Here is a 17,861-nt window from a genome sequence, read left to right as displayed (position 1 = left end):
AAATCCCTGTATCTCTTTTTGCCTATCTTTCTTAAATTAATACTTAAAAAGATAAAATACATATTTCTCCTGAACATTTTACAATATCAAAATATTAAATTTTACAAAACAGAAAATAACTCTTGTAGATAAGTTTGTGCAAATTTAATGATCTATCAGGAATTGTGAATTTAAGGTATATATAATGCTCATATGAATAACAGTAAAATACTTGTTTTATTAGCAGCTCTGGATGTTTATACTATTCATATCATACCTAATTTGACTTCACCATCATCTGTTAACAGTATATTAGCACCCTAAAGAATAAATACAAAAAAAAAATAAATATTTGAATCCAAATCATTATATAACATAAAATAAATGGGATTTTCCCAGTGATAACAAAGACCATGAAGGGCAAACAAATCTATACATTAACCAATCAGATCTATAACATCCTGTCATTTACATACATTTCATCCTAGAGGGGAGGTAGCATGGGTGTCATCCCGAATTCCTGAAAAAAAAACAAATCATACTTTCCCATGATCCTGAATAGGTCCTTCCACTCCTTATCCTAGTAACCTTTAGCAAAAAACAGCTCAGATATTACAAAAAAATGCAAAATCTATGTTATCAAGGAGGGTGTACATTCCTTATCAAATGTCATGTTCCAAGGCAGGAAAAACAATCAAAATCCTCAACAGTATTTTCTTTGTGAAAAGTGTACCCCAAGTTTTCATAAATATGCCAAAATCATAATGTTTCATTTGAATAAATTATTATGTGGTCTGCCTGGATACTTTAAATTGTTCAAATGATATCAAACATGTAGTGTTAACTAATATCTGCATATTCCTGTCAAGAATTGATTACAGATCCTAGATCTCACCTTTATATCTCTGTGCATTTTACCCTTGCTATGAAGATATCTTAATCCTTCTAACGTCTCTCTACATAGAAAAGCTATCTGTGACTCGTTCAGTGGACCAGTGACTGTCAAACAGAGGATATAAAATAATGTAAAGAAGATATGAAGCTACATTTAAATGATATCTGTAAATCTTTTAATATAATTGAGTTTGACAGTTGAAACCTTAATTCTACTCAGACTTTTTTTATTATTTTAAGCGAGGGTATAAATTGAATTCTAAGTTATATTTCAAACTTTCTTAGCTATCATAAACTCTATTACTTCCAATGTATGTGAAGATGCTGGTTTTTTATGAACAACAAATTACAGTCACTTAGAACAAGAGGCTGTCACAACAACAGCAAACCGGATTTATTAACATTTATTTGTGTCCTGGCAATATCACAAGAACCATAACTGATTAATGCTGAAAGTGAAAATCGTCAATATCAAATTTGACCTCCATTTTGTAGTCAGTATCAACATACATGTATTAAAATTTGAAAAGCTTAGATTGAATGGTTCATTAGTAAATGCAACAACGTGAATGGAAACGCCATTTTAGGATCTTTCAAGAACCATAACTCCTGAACGATAAAAGTCAAAATCGTCATTATTGAACTTGACCTCTATTTTGTCATCAGTAACAACATATAAAAATTTCAAAAGCTTTGGTTGAATGGTTTATGAGAAAATGCACGGACACGACTGGAAACACCATTTTTCAATCTTTCAAGGACCATAACTCCTGAATGGTAAAAGTCAAAATCGTCATTATTAAACTTGACCTCCATTTTGTCATCAGTAACAATATATTAAAATATGGGAAGCTTTGGTAGAACAGTTCATGCGTAAATGCACGGACACGACTGGAAACTCCATTTTTCAATCTTTCAAGAACCATAACTCCTGAACCGTAAAAGTCAAAAACGTCATTATTGAACTTGACCTCCATTTTGTCATTGGTAACAACATATTAAAATTTGGGAAACTTTGGTAGAACAGTTCATGAGTAAATGCACAGACACGACTGGAAACTCCATTTTTCAATCTTTCAAGAACCATAACTCCTGAACGGTAAAAGTCAAAATTGCCATTATTGAACTTGACCTTCATTTAGTTGTCAGTAACAACATATTAAAATTTTTAAAGCTTTGGTTGAACGGTTCACGAGTTAATGCACAGACAACATTTGATTGCCGCCCGCCCGCCCGCCCGCCCGCCCGCCCGCCGTACATCCCCAAATCAATAACCGACATTTTTGTCACAAAAATCCGGTTAAAAATGTGTAAGGGTTCCGCAGAACCCACTGCCTTGGCTTCTTTTGTTGTCAGTTGAAGCCTCAACAAAATTGGTGAAAAAAAATATTAAAAATTTCCTCAAGATACTATCTTTTGATAGTTATAAGAAGCTTCTGTTCAAGTTTGATAAAAAATTAAGGATGATTTTGAATCTAAAAAATTTGTAAGGGTTCCGCGGAACCCAGTGTCTCGCCTATTTTTGCTGTAAATCACAGGCTCAACAACAATGAGGGAAAAAATCAATAAAAATATTCCTCTTGTTACTATTTTATGATTGTAAGAAAATCTAAGTCCATTTGAAAGTAAATTACAGAAAAAAACAGAGTAATCTTTTTACAAACTTTACTTCTGGATACAATCTTATGATCATAAATAAGGTTATTTCCAAGTTTGGTACAAACCCAGGATAGTTTAAGAAAGTTATTTAAATTTTAAAAACTTTAACCACAGAGTGAATGTAATGGTTCCCTGCAGAAAAAACTAAGTCCATTTATAAGTAAAATACGGAAAAAATTGAATTTTATTTTTACAAAATTTTCTTCTGGATACTATCTTATGATCATAAACAAGCTTCTGTCCAAGTTTGGTACAAACCCAGGATAGTTAAAGAAAGTTATTAAAATTCTAAAAACTTTAACCACAGAGTGAATGTAATGTTTCCCCGCAGAAAAAACTAAGTCCATTTATAAGTAAAATACGGAAAAAATGGAATTTTATTTTTACAAAATTTACTTCTGGATATTATCTTATGATCATAAACAAGCTTCTGTCCAAGTTTGGTACAAACCCAGGATAGTTTGAGAAAGTTATTAAAATTCTAAAAACTTTAACCACAGAGTGAATGTTTTGTTTCCCCGCAGAAAAAACTAAGTCCATTTATAGTAAAATACGGAAAAAATGGAATTTTATTTTTACAAAATTTACTTCTGGATACTATCTTATGATCATAAACAAGCTTCTGTCAAAGTTTGGTAGAAATCCAGTATAGTTTAAGAAAGTTATTAAAATTTCAAAAACTTTAACCACAGAGTGAATATTTGTTGACGCCGCCGACGACGCCGACGACGACGGAATGTAGGATCGCTTAGTCTCGCTTTTTCGACTAAAGTCGAAGGCTCGACAAAAATGTTTTAACCAGATGCTCTGCAGGGCGCAGCTTTCTATGACTGCAGAGTTCGAACCCTGAACAGTTGGGGCAAGTATGGACACAACATTCAAGCTTGATACAGCTCTGAATTTGGATTGTGATTAAATAGTTGACACAACGTAGGTTTCTGACACAGAATGAATGTGGTCTAAGAACTTAAACTTATAAACTTAAAAATTTTAAATTGGACATTTACCTATTATGGTCCAATATCCAAAATCTAAATACATGGTTAAATTCAGCATATCAAAGAACCCCAAGAATTCAATTTTTGATGAAATCAAATAAAAGTTCAATTTTGGACCCCTTAGACCCGATTTGGACTATCTTGAAAACTAGGCCTACAATCAAAAAACTAAATACATGTTTAGATTCAGCATATCCAAGAACCCCAAGGATTCAATTTTTGTTGATATCAAACAAAGTTTAATTTTGGACCATGATTTGGACTAACTTGAAAACTGGGCCTATAATCAAAAATCCAAATACATGTTTAGATTCAGCATATCAAAGAACCCAAAGGACTCAATTTTTGTTGAAATCATACAAACTTTAATTTTGGACCCCGATTTGGACCAACTTGAAAACTGGGTCGTAATCAAAAATCTAAGTACATGTTTAAATTCAGCATATCAAAGAACCCCAAGAATTAAACTTTTGTTAAAATCTAAGTTTAATTTTGGACCCTTTGGACCTTAATGAAGACCAATTTGAAAACGGGACCAAAAATTAAGAATCTACATACACAGTTAGATTTGGCATATCAAAGAATCCCAATTATTCAATTTTTTATCAAATCAAACAAAGTTTAATTTTGGACCCTTTTCAACAAAAGTTACATGCTGGACAAAAATAGATAAATATCTTTGTATATTTTCTGACAAATGTATTTTTGATATTCTGCAATTTTATCTTCATGTCTATGTCTAAATCAAATTTACCACAAACTTACTGTGATAAATATCCTGCATAGATCCACCTCCACAATACTCCATCGCAATCCATAGCTTTTCTCTCCTGAAAAACAGATGCAATTATGAAGAAATGCAAATTTAAAGTTTTCTTTTCAAATGGTTTGCAAAAAAGAAAGGAAAACAGATCTCTAATTGAAAACCTTTTGGTGTTCAAAATTGTTAATTGATTGAATAAGATAAATCATAAATCAGCAAGAAAGAAAATTCTGACATATGTCACCTGCTTTTAAAAGTCAGAATCACTGAATATTATAAATGCCTTTTTTTCTAACTCATGTGTAGTAGCAATATACAAGACAATTTGCTATTGTGATTTAATCATAATAATTCTATTTCCTATCCTCTTTGAAAAACCTGTCAAAACAGAGGTCCTTCCCACAGAGTACTATACTCTTACCTTAAATAGCTCCCAAAGTAAGCAACAATATTTTTATGTTTGCAATCTTTCATCATAACAATTTCTTGCTGTATAATAGCAAAATCATCCCCTGAAATAAATGATATATGCAAGTTAAAACACAATATATATATAGCTCACATAAGACCATGCCTATTAGTATAGATATGGCAAAATGCATGGTCTTCTGTGAGAAAAAAAACCTGAGTTATTGGATCATAATTAAAATAAAATAAGAGTTGCACATTGGTCATTATTCATGTTACATATATTTATAAAAATTGTGTAAATCTTTCATTAAAATAGATTGTGATCTTTCAGAAGAGTAACATTTATTTACTAGATCTTTTTCTGGTTCTTTTGCAGACATTTTAAGAGTTAAATTTCTATTTTGAAGGTAAACCCTAATTTATTTGGATATATAAGTATGATCACAATGGCATTATGCAAGCAAGATTATCTGTACTTTTCATTAAAATAGTTAAAGATTAAGTAGGAGCAGCAGATAAATAAAGATTCATAAACACACATCCTAATTTAAGTGTATGCATACATTTGTAGATTTATAAAACTATACATGTATATATATATATAGCTATATACTAGGGATGGCAACGAGTACTCGAGTACTTGATCAGAAGGCTGAGTACTCGAGTACAGTTTTAGTACTCGGATACTCGTTTGTCTGTTATACATCTTCAGATACTTAGTAGTGTAATTCTCTTCACATTTCCACTCACTTTAGTTCTGTTGAAATATCCCCTTCATAATACTAAAGCCCTGGTCACAACAGATCGTACGATTTTTTGTCATGGAAGATCTATAAAATAGTTGTCGTGGCATTGTCGTGAAAAATGTAAAAAAAATATTTCAAGTGGTCACATCAGCTGTCCACGATGGTTCCATGATGGGTATACGACAGAAACAAAAATTGTAATTGTACTGTCGTGGGTTTGTCGCAAGTCGGTCATGCAATATTCGAACGACAATCATGAATTTTTTTTGGCTATTTTTCAGGTTTTCATGTCATGGGATGGACATGTCACTGTCAAACATCAGTCATTGGCCTTCTATATATATACTAGTAGTCCCGATTTATTGCAAGCTATTTGCCATTTGCTTTCAATATAGTTAAATGTCATTATAAGTTCGGTCCAAGTAAACAACGTTCTTCGTATTAGTTTATACATGTATTATAATTGTATGAATTTAAACCAGGATGCCTGAGAAAAGAAAAATAAATGGATGATATTTTCCTCTTGCTGGTGTCCGACAAGGCGCATTTTCAGCAGGGCCAATTGTAATCGTTCTGTTTGAATAGCCGTCCTCTTTAAATGACAGACAGTATGTTTTCTAAACATTCATTCTTGCCGAATTGTATTCTTCTAAAAGCTATGGTGCACGACGAACGTACCACTGTCGTACGACAGACAATCAATGTTGTGCAAGCATCATATGAAATTTGGTGTTCGTGAGACAATTGTGCGATTGTATCTCAAATGAATTGCAACAGTCGTGAGATTGTCGTACAACAGTCGAACAATTGTTTTTTTCTTAAAATGGTTTTTTTTGGTACCCACAACAATGTGTTTATCGCACGACAGTCACACGATTGTGGTAAGACACTCTCACGACAGGCGCAAGACAGTGACACGACAAAAAGTCGTAGAGCATAAAAAGTGGCATGTCCAATTTTCGTCCCACGACAGCGCCACCATGTTCCAAATAATGTGCGACTGTCGTAAGACGATCACAGATGACCCACAATTTGACCAAATTTCTTGTCGTGGAGCTGTATAGATGTGTTGTGGGTTAGTTGTGACCAGGGCTTAAATAAAATCAATTAACAACACACATAAAATCCTGAGACTACTACTTTTTATTGAAGTACCAGCAACGTCCTTTCCTTCTGAGGAAATGTTTTCATGAGCACTACTTGTAAAAAAATATAGGAAGTCAAGCGTTCTTTCGTCTGAAATTGTTGATAAGATCATATTTCTAAACAAGAACAAAATCAAAGTGACCTGCGGTGAACCCTACGCAACTGATTAGAGACATTTTAACAGCGTTTGTACATGGATCAACACTTTAACATCATGGCTAAAAAAAAGAAAATCAGACAAATGATAGTGCCAAAAAAAAAGAAAAAAAAAAAGTACAAGTAATTTGAAGTCCAATATATCTTTGACAAATAAATAGACAAGTTGTAGTATAAAAAAATACCAACTCCTCAGGAACAGATGATATATATTGTCAACTTTGTCAGACTTTTTATGCAAATATTTTTTATTTTATTGGAAATTGGTTCACGAACATGTATGTACAAACAATAATTGCTATTAAGATAGGTTATTGTAAATACAGGAGTCGGTAATTTATTGTTTGATTGACACCAAAAAAAAACACTGCATCTCAGCCAAAATCTAAACTATTCATTAGACGTGTAAGATTTATCTGAGTACTCGCGAGTACTCAAGTATCATGACTGAGTATCTGAGTATTAGATTTCAGATCTTTTGACATCCCTACTATATACACTTAGACATGGTAGAGGTAAGAATAAAACCCAAACCACATCTGGAATTATTTAGAAACACCTATTCTATGTATTCTATTTTAAAAGATAATGAAAATTTATAGAAATGAACAGAAACAATTTTTCACATCAGAAGTAAAAGTCTCATGAAACCTATTCATCATTAAAGTACTGGACATATTAATTCTGTTTTTTAATTATATACCTCAAAATGTATGTTTCATAAGACAAATATAAGTTAATTATCTTAAATTTTCAATGTAAATTTATTTTCTTAGGAATTATTCATCATACATGTAGCACTTTATAATAGATCTATAAAAAGTTAAAAAAATAGCTTTGATTACAATGTTCTTTCAATTACCAGTCCTTTTTAATTGCACTGCTAATAATTGTTAATCAAACTTCTAGGCAAATCATGATCAGTTGTTGCATAATAGAATCCAAAATCTTTTGAAAAATCAGGTAAACATAGAAATAAGATGGCTACCCTGAAAGATGAACTTTTATTTTCCAAGTTTTTAATTGCATCAGGATCCATCATACAGCGGGACATCCAGGTACACGGTACCCAGCTGTGTTCTATTACCAGAATTATATGTAGAATATACTTGTGTAATTATAATTCATTAGCTTATCCAGTATTTATACAAACAACTGGTACATGTACATATAAAATTCTACACTGAAATACATTTGGTACCTGGTTCTAATTTTATCATCTTAATTGCTGCTAAATCATCTGTATTGAGATTTCTTGCCTGAAAAATAAACAAAAATAACAGTAATAAACAAGATGCACTTTGAGCTATTGCAGACTTATCTTACACCTGCTCAAAGGCAGCTCAATGTTGCTGACTCAATGAAATGAAAATGATTTTCTTAATGTCATGAACATTAAAGTGCATAATATTTTGAAGATACAAGTTTGCAATAAACAGAAAGTACATGTAGATGGTTGAAATAACTACATGTATAAACATCATAATCATGTGAAGTCCATGTTTCTATGACTTACAATTGCTGAGAAAAGAAGGGAAACTATCAAGATCAAAACTATAATGTACTCCAAGTTTACAACAGTATGATGTGACACTATTACAGACAATAAGGAAAGTATGGGGACACGTCTGAGATATGGTTTAACAGGTTATGATGATATATTTGTATATCCACATCCCTTGGATCCAAGGCCATGCTACAATGTAATTATATAGCCAGGAATGAGATAGCGGACCAGTTAGCAAAAGATGCAACAAACGAGGCCTCAACTTTAAGTGACCAATTCATTGATATTCCAATGTCAGGATGTCAACAAAAATGAAATGACGGAGTAGATGCAGGGCTCGAAATTGGCGCTGGTCCGGTGGTCGAGACCAGTAGAATTTGCATCGGTCCAGTAGATTTTTTCAGCTGGTGGTCCAGTGGACTAGTAGAAATTTGTCGATAAAAATCACTGATTCCATAGCAATCCAGGTTTGTTTACAAATAAATTTACCTGCAAAATAAATTACACGGTACTGGAGGGTACTAAGTATTACAATTAATCAAGTTAATTAATTTCTCGGGTGAGCATCTTTCACAACAACACAATATTGGAATTTTTGGAAGGAGTTAAACCGTTTTACAAAAAATTATAAATGAATGACATCCAAAAGGAAGATTGGAATAACGTTTATGAAATTGACAAAAGGAAACGTAAATATAAAAAATCCTGGGAAAGATGGCAAATGGTTGAAATATATAGTCGATAGCAATGTAATGAATTGTATAACATGTAAAACCAGATGCTCCGCAGGGCGTAGCTTTATACGACTGCAGAGGTTGAACCCTGAACGGTTGGGGCAAGTATGGACACAACATTCAAGCTGGATTCAGCTCTAAATTTGGATTGTGATTAAATAGTTGACACAGCATAGGTTTCTGACACAGAATGAATGTGGTCTAATAAACTTAAAATTTGTTTTTTGCCTTTGAGCAATGCACTATGCGGTTGAATATTAATCCTCTCAAAAAAATGTTTGAAGAAATTTTCTTTTTTATTTATGAAATCTGAAATGAGAAAAATTTAACCCCCCCCCATAAATTTTTTTTTCACATCCCCCTTTCCCTTATTCCAAAACTGATCTCAATTCAAATTACTAATGGAGTTTGCAATAATAACCACTCATTTAAATACATCATAAAATATTAAAATGTAAAAAGTTATAGTGCGAAAACCAAAAGTATTCGGACGACGACGACGCCGCCAACATGACACCAATATACGACCAAAAAATTTTCAATTTTTGCGGTCATATAAAAAATTGTCCCGGCTATTGAAATGTGGAACATTTCCGGACAGCGCTCCAGATGACCCAGTCAGCACCCTTTGATCTTCGTGATGATTGTAATCATGTGGAAGACAATGCTGACATTTTTTCTGTCCTTGATCCTGATAATGATCAAAGAAATTGAGATTATCAAAGCCTTTAGGCCAAATAAAAAAGTATGTGTGGTTCCAGTTACATCTGAAAAAGAGTTAGGGTAGGTACAAATGTAGGTAGGGATTTTGTTTTATTATATGTTTTTTTTTTTACATTGAGTCTAAGGAAGCAACATTCTGATTTTAACAGTGCTTAATGAAAAATGACAATAAATCTTTAAAGTAGGCTATTTTTAAGCCGAAAAAGTAGGGACGGTAGGGTTACTGGAACCACACATCTATTTTTATTTGGCCTTATCAAAATCAGGATCAAGTCTCTCTTTTTCTTGTCTAACATTTGTAAAAGACAGCATGAAAATAAAAGGAAACATCTATCATTTATATTAGTGTTTGTCAAATGAATGTCATTTTTGCAGGACCAGTAGATTTGGAGTCGGATCAGTGGATTTTTCAGTCCACTGGTCCAGCTGGTCAATACACAAAAAAGCTTAAATTCAACCCCTGAGTAGATGGATTATCAGTGACATTGGAAGACAACTTAATGAGCTGCTACCTACAAAAATATGAATTATTGATAAGGTTGTCCAACTTGATTTCCAAAGTCATGAAATTGAAAGAATTCTATCAAACTGTGTGAACAGGCTATCTGAGGTTAAAAGAGTATTGCCGTCAAATATGTCAATCCATTTCTCCACAGGGTTTCAGATGGCAGCCAATATTTTTGCATTTTGCCAAAAAATCAACATTGTGGCAATTAGAATTCGTCATTGGCAAAAGAAATATAAGTTTGACTTGGGCCATCTTGTTTACTTTTAAGGGGTTTCTTGGACTTTTCCCTAATCAGACAATACTGGGAATTCAGCTTGACCTCCTAACAATTTTGACATAAAATTTAATAGCTACATGTACATGTATGGGCAACAATATATTGTTTATAATTTATAAAGGGAAAACATGAAAGGTGTTGATTCAATGTACTGTTTAATGAACAATTAATGCATATGGTGTGGCTAAATGGAGTTGCATGCATGTCACTATTGCCATTTGGATTTTTTTACAACTTGGAAGGGAATAATCATTTTGAAGTGGATACTTCACAATTGTTTTAGCAATGCACTTATGTTTAAAGCATAGTTTAAGACTCTTCTTTTCTTTTATCGATGGTCTACAAAAAAAACCTGTTGTACTATTTGTGACCAAAAATGTTCAAAAAGTTAAAAAAAGTTCTTACTTTGAATTTTATCTTGTTACTTTCATACAAGTTAGTGTTTTGAAGTTGGTAATTTACAATCATTCAAGAGACACACTTGCTTCAAATGCTGTTCGAGGCATAGTTTTTAACATCTTAGCTTTTTCTTTTAATGAGGTCTAGAAAAAAGTATCCAATAAACTTATTGCAGATAGTTTCCATGTTCTGCCTCAGACATTTTCAGAGTTAATCTTTCAAAATCTTTTTTCGCAATTTTTTCAGATTCTTTGAAAAATTAAAATTGCCAAAGGAGGTACTGACAGGTGAATAGAAAAATGGTCACTTGAGGTCTTCTTCCAACCAGCAGGGTAATTTGGTTGTGCAGGATGTATCAAGTATGCAGCCATGTTGGATCAGAAAAGGAGGCGAGCGTTAAATCTGATGCCTTGTGCCATGCTATCTGCACTTTAAGAACTCTTGCAACAACTCTTAAAGGGGTCCATCAATATCAGTGACCTGTTCCAAAGGCCAAATTTCTGTCCCTATCTTATATACCCTAGATTTCAAGTGGCAGTTAAAATTTCCCAACCTTACCCCTAATGGTCTCATTTACAAGACCTACCAATTGTATTCATTGTTAATTTGTTCTCATTCTGAACTCTCTGAACATGTATGAAATATTTGCCACTGGATGTTTAGCAACCAATAATCAATTAATTTACGAATTGTCTATTCATTACAATATTAATTTAGATTATAAAATAGATATAAAGAATTGTTATGGACATAAATGTGACAACATGATGTTTTGTTTGTTAAAAAGAAGGAAATTTTAGGGAAAAATATATATAATCTTGAAGCTACATGAAAACATTTAAGATGGTGCACCAAAATTGAAAGTGGCCAAAAAATTACTGATTTGAAGTCTCTTCCATGATTGACCATCATCAATGGATTGGAAGTCACTTGAAACTCTCAGAAACATCAATCGAGTAAGAATGATGTTCAAAATCGCACACAAACTCATTGCATTAGATCCAAACCTTTACCTTTTACCACAGCCAGTCAAAAACACCAAATTCATTTCAAAACATTACCAAACTCTAGAACAGATTACTTTATGTACAGCTTTTTCCATTTACAGTTGTACTGTGGAATTCACTTCCACAAAACATCAACAGTGTTCACTCCATGGATCAGTTAAAATACTAAATAGACTATATTTAGATATCTAACTAATCTGTTTGTAAATATGTGTTTTTTTTTTGTTTTTTTTTCTGCACAAAATTATTTCCATTGTGGCGTCAGATATTTTGTTTTATGACGTCAAAATTTTATGGGAACCTGTGTGATATTCAGTAATGGCGGATAAATAGCGATAAGGTGTATTCTAGCAGGACACAGGAAATTACAAAAAAATGAGAATTGCTTACGTACATAGTGTAAGCAGGATACAGGAATCAGAAAACACAGTATAAGTAAGTGGGATGTGGGATCAGAACCCTCCAATGAGACTCCCTTTTTTACTTACAGATATTAGCGCACCAAAATTAAGATGAAAATAATTGTACAATGTACATGCACCATGAGGGCATGAGACAATTTGTGTTAATGTTTTGACCTTAGGATCAGGACACTGCAACTTCCAAGAAAAAAGATAAAAAGAATATTAAAAAAAACAAATTAATATTGAAGGTATATAATCTTGGCATAATTACATGACTATCCTCTCTACAGGTTCTCACATTCTTTTGGATAGATTGGTTATGATTCATCAACAGTGTCAAAATGAGTACATTTTTAATCAAATTATTTTTTGTTTTAAATTTGATATTTTCAATTTCTAAAATGTTTCCGCAGTATTTGTGAGGACAAATACACCAGAAACAAATTGGACATCTGTAATCGGAAACACTTGACAGTGGATTCGCTGAAACTCACCTTATAAACATCTCCGTAAGTTCCGCTCCCCACACGCTGGATGAGCTCAAAATCATCCTGTGGGTTACGACGGAGGATGCCTGAATCCACTTGTCTGTTAAAATCCATTATTCTTGTTCATCTACATTATATTTCTTCTCATTTATAAATAAAAACATTTCTGTCATTTTTCCGATTCCAAAAATCGTATTCTACTTCCGGTGTGTGCGTGCGCAGTGTTCATGTTATTTTGTTCTTTTTCAAAGGGACTTAATTTCGCGGGTTATTTTCTCAGTTTATAAATAAAGGCAACAGTAGTATACCGGTGTTCAAAATTCATAAATCGATAGAGAAACAAGTTGCTTTCTTTAAAAAAAGAAAAGCAATACATGAACCTAAGACCACTGACTGCCGGGTCACTAAAAGATTGTTGCTGAATTTGTGTTTGCTTTTGAATTGAAATAATTGAATGTGAAAAGAAGAAGCCAGTTGAAAGTATATATTTACAGCTTCTATTTGAATAGTTATTTTAAAGCTCGACTATTTTATTAATTACTTGGGAATGTACATAATTTTTCCGATTATAACCATTTGGCAAATCATAATTTCTACTAACTGGATGACTTGTGCAAATTGCACAAACCTATCGCAATATAAATTTATGCACTCAGTTTGCTTTGTAAGCTGGAATTCTGGATGCATTTATTTTTATCTATCATATCTTTATATTTTGTTTCCTACATGAATGCCTTTATATTCTCAACTCGCATTTGAAGCTGTCTGGTAGATGTTGTATGTGGTGAAACCTGTGGCATGCAATTGATTGGGACCCATAAAACATCTCAAATTTTAAGGATTTCCTGATTTTACTTAAATCCTTTGAAATATTCTACAGGAAAACTTAGTTTTGCCGAAGAATTTCTTTATTCAGAAGTTTATGAATACCTGAACACACTTTTAAAATAACCAGTTTATATAAAAAGGTATGTAGATGTAAAAAGATACCAGAATTAAAATGATGTACACCAGGCACAAGTTAAGTCTACAAAAAAAAAGCATCAGTGACGCTCGAATGAAAAAAAGTTAAAAGGCTAAATACATTACAAAGTTAAGGAATCTATTCCTTGGGTAGACAATCCTTAGCTTTTAGAAAAGGTCAAAGTTTATAATAGGACAGTGACTCAAAAAAGAAAAAAAAAGAGAAACAACCTGAAGTCAGAATACCGTGAGTAATGATGACCGTGCTTGAAAATCACATGTAAAGCTCATTCTGCCGTGTCCTGAATTTAGATAATAAAGACGAAAATAAACTTTCACGAGTGTTATTGCATGCAAGTAGTATTTTAGCGCACGAAATAGTAAATAGAAAGCATCTCACTAATACTCGGGAAAAGAATACGCATTTGCGTCATCACATATCTTAATCTAATAGTTGTCAAACTGCCTACATTAAATGTTTTGACTCCGGATTCATTGACATTTTATCCGGAATTTTTGAGAACACAAACCGATAGTGTGCTTTTGAAATGTGATCTATAATGTGAATGAATCAAGACGTGTAGGATGTTGGTCAACACAATGAATACCATTTTTAAAACCGTACCATAGTACAAATATGTAGATGCTATAAGGTTAAACTATTAAAACAAACAAACAAAAATTGAATTAAAACTTTATAATAAACTAACGTTCCTGTTAGTATTTTTTTTTTCAAATTCTTTTGAATATATATAATATCAATAAAGACAATATTAATCAAAACCAAGGAGTAAACAAAGACTCACAAAACCAAAGGACATTTACATCAACAGTTATAAATAATAATTAAGAAACAACACAAACTCCACTAGAAACAGGGAGTGAAATAAGGTGCTCCGGAAGGGTAAGCATTTCCTGCACCGTATACGGCACCCGTCGTGTTATTTCTTTGTTCAGTTCGGTAATTATGGAAGGTTATTATGACTAAGGAAGAATATCATATATGATTTTTCTGACACACTTTTGTCATAATGGCAAATCAGCTCATTATGGCGACCGGAAATATCTTGAGTGATGACCTTAATTTAATTGATTCATAGCCCTGTCATACGAACGTCAAGTATTTACGGATGGACATTTTATTTATCGAATGAATCTATTTTCAAATTCTATCATTCTACTTTGTGAATATATAACTATACAAAATATAAGCAAAGACTTCTAAATCCATACTTAAACAGTATAAAATAATCAACATTCTGGTTGTTATTAAATTTTGTTGTCATTATTGTAAATTATTTTTACGGTTATTGTGAGCTGCAAGGATTTAAAATCATGCTTTATGAATTGAAAACACACAAGTATTCTTATTCACGACCGTTTAAAAATTTAAATATTTAATAAATTTATCTTACTTTCCGTTTTATGGATATATTACAATACAAAAAATAAATAATACTTACTCATAAAACTTAATACTTAAATGGTATGAAATAATTAACGTAGAAATATAATTACGGAAGCCCTGGAGTGCCATGCAAAAAAAAAAAATTCAACTTGTGCAGACAAGTTACCAACTTGCGCGCACAAGTTACTAACTTGCGCGCACAAGTTACTATCTTGCGCGCACAAGTTAGACAACTTGTGCACACGAGTTATTAACTTGTGCGCACGAGTTGTACAACTTGTGCGCACAAGTTACACGTGATCTTATAGACATTTGCTGTTTTGCTAAAGAGACTACTTTAAGGAACGCCGTAGCTGCCGAATACAAACATATGTTTATATACATGAATGCACATACTTTTAAATAACAGCATATGTTTTTTTCTATGTATACACATACTTTTCATAGTTGACTTTATATGATCTTACTTTTTTTATATATATATATATGCACATACTTTTCCTGCATATGCACATCGTTTACCTTATATGCACATACTTTTCTATATATCTATTTGAACAAAGTTAACCTCATATGCATATACTTTTTTCTATATATGCACATACTTATTCTACATATGAATGTACAAATGTAGTTCTGCATGTGAATACTTCTCTCAGTATATATGAACATAGTTTTTCAACGTGAGAATTACAATTCATATTATGCTTTTCTGTTGGTTTTTTTTCAAACTGAACTAAGGGTTCAAATATCATAAAAAGAATGTTTATTAAGAATTTCTTAATGATGTATACATGTTGTTCAATTAAGCAACTTTTGAAATCATTTTCATATGAATGCAATACTTTTTTTGGCATGTATGATGGTATGGCGCTGTTGTCTTCATCTATAGTCACTTGTTTTAATGCCACAACTTTGTATTTTGTATGAGTCGTTTGTATTACATTTTAACACAAGGATTATTATCACTAATGGCGTGTTGAATTTAGTGGTTTTTGTCCTTACAATTCAGTGATAACGGGTCACAAGTTATATTAATGAATTTAGTTTGGTTTCCGCACTCTGTCGTTAATTTGCCTTATCCAAAACTATTGAAAATCACACACAATGTTAATAATCACACAAAGTTAGGCCGAGTTAGAATTTGGGCAGTAATTTTTTGGACAATTATGCCCCTTTATAACTTGGAAAATTGAAAATTTTAAGCGGGGGCATTCGTGTTTTCAGACCTTTTTTTTATACAGGTTTTAAGTTTTATTAGTAAAAACATTAGTAAGAGCCGAATGCACTTTGTCGGTGTGGGAATAATCTATAAACAGTGAATGTAAAATGTCATAGAGTGAGACAAAGGTATTACTGTCCAGCGATGGCGAAAACTATTTCCACAGAGCTGTATATTTTCGTCATTAAGATAGAATACCTGGATGCTTCATACTTTGTTTGTAATAGCCTTATGTTTCGAAGTTTCCGTCTGTCATATGTTCTTGACCTATTATAAATGGTACAGCGACTGGTTGAACAAAATTATAGTTTTTTTTGTCATGTGAATGTCTCCTTTTTTATGAGTGATCAATGTTAAAATTAAGTTATTATGTACGTTGCTCAGATGTCAACTATATGTGTCACATTTTCATGATTCATAATTCTTTGGTCAATGTTAATTTTTTTCTATAAAGAGTGTATAAGAATGGCCCACTGAATTTCTTGATGTCTTTAAAAAAAATGCCTATTATCAAAATGTTAATCACAATCAAAATGTAGTTATGTCAAACGTATTTAAAAGGGCCATACTTGATCGAACTATCCAGGGTTCAAGTTACATTTGCAGTAATATCAAGCTGGGCCCTTGGGCCATTTTATCAATTTGATAAGTAATTTTATATTATATCTTATAGAGACAAAAATATTGATAGAATCATGAATTCATTTTCAAGTTGTAAGCTTATGAAAATTGGGGGTCAGGTGGGAGTAATGTATCTCTCTTGAATTTTTCTCTTTGTATACGAAAGTAATTATATATATATAACTTCGTTAAAATATTAAAAAAATAAACTGTTTTCACAGAAATGGTTATGTACAAAATGTAACGCCTTTTTGTAGTTTTGACAATGCAAATGTTGAAACCAAAATAGCAATACCTTAACATGTAAGTTATGGAAATATTCAAAGTTGATGAACCACGACTGAAAGTACATGGCTGAACAATATCCATGGAAATGTGCCAATATACAACTACATACAAAATACCATGGACTTATCATAAGTCGTTCCCTTTAAACAAACATAAACTTGTAAACTATGTAAAAGTTTCAATGTCAATAAACCATGATGAGGGGGTGGGCTTTATAACCTCCATAGAAATATGACTTGCAAAGGCCAATAAATTTTCAAAGTCAATAGACAATTACTGAGGGGACAGGGCCAAATATAATCTATGGAAATGAGATGTTCCAATACTTATACAACTGCATAAAACATATCATTGAACCACCACTTGTGGTTCAACATAAACTAGACCTAATCACAAACTAATACATTGCGAAGCCAACGCCGACGCCGTAAAAATAAAATGTATACGTATTGAAAAGCTTTTAAAAGGTGTGAATATCAAATATGATATGACGCGCTGCAGTTCTAAATTATGATTTGTCTGATTTACTCTGCATTTCTTGTTTTGCGTCTACATTTTCA

At 32.3% G+C, this 17,861-nt stretch overlaps 1 protein-coding gene across 4 annotated transcripts in view; it reads right to left on the bottom strand.

Moving 5' to 3' along the window:
* Positions 1–13,011, bottom strand: part of LOC143067631 (mitogen-activated protein kinase kinase kinase kinase 5-like) — a 72,326-nt gene extending 59,315 nt beyond the window's left edge. For 3 of the 4 annotated variants that reach the window (XM_076241019.1, XM_076241022.1, XM_076241020.1), the window contains exons 1-6: positions 12,806–13,011; positions 7,954–8,011; positions 4,715–4,805; positions 4,296–4,360; positions 875–978; positions 257–299 (exon numbers count right to left, since the gene is read on the bottom strand). In XM_076241019.1, the coding sequence (XP_076097134.1) occupies positions 257–299; positions 875–978; positions 4,296–4,360; positions 4,715–4,805; positions 7,954–8,011; positions 12,806–12,913 (469 nt within the window). In that variant the 5' untranslated portion in view covers positions 12,914–13,011. The remainder of the gene's footprint in view (positions 1–256; positions 300–874; positions 979–4,295; positions 4,361–4,714; positions 4,806–7,953; positions 8,012–12,805) is intronic. The other variant, XM_076241023.1, reaches the window with a different exon arrangement.
* Between the last annotated feature and the right edge of the window lie 4,850 nt (positions 13,012–17,861).

This window comes from Mytilus galloprovincialis, chromosome 3 (assembly GCF_965363235.1).
Source record: "Mytilus galloprovincialis chromosome 3, xbMytGall1.hap1.1, whole genome shotgun sequence".
Lineage (NCBI taxonomy): Eukaryota > Metazoa > Mollusca > Bivalvia > Mytilida > Mytilidae > Mytilus > Mytilus galloprovincialis.
The sequence above is the reverse complement of the archived record's forward strand: the minus strand, read 5'-3'. Positions and strand labels throughout refer to the sequence as shown.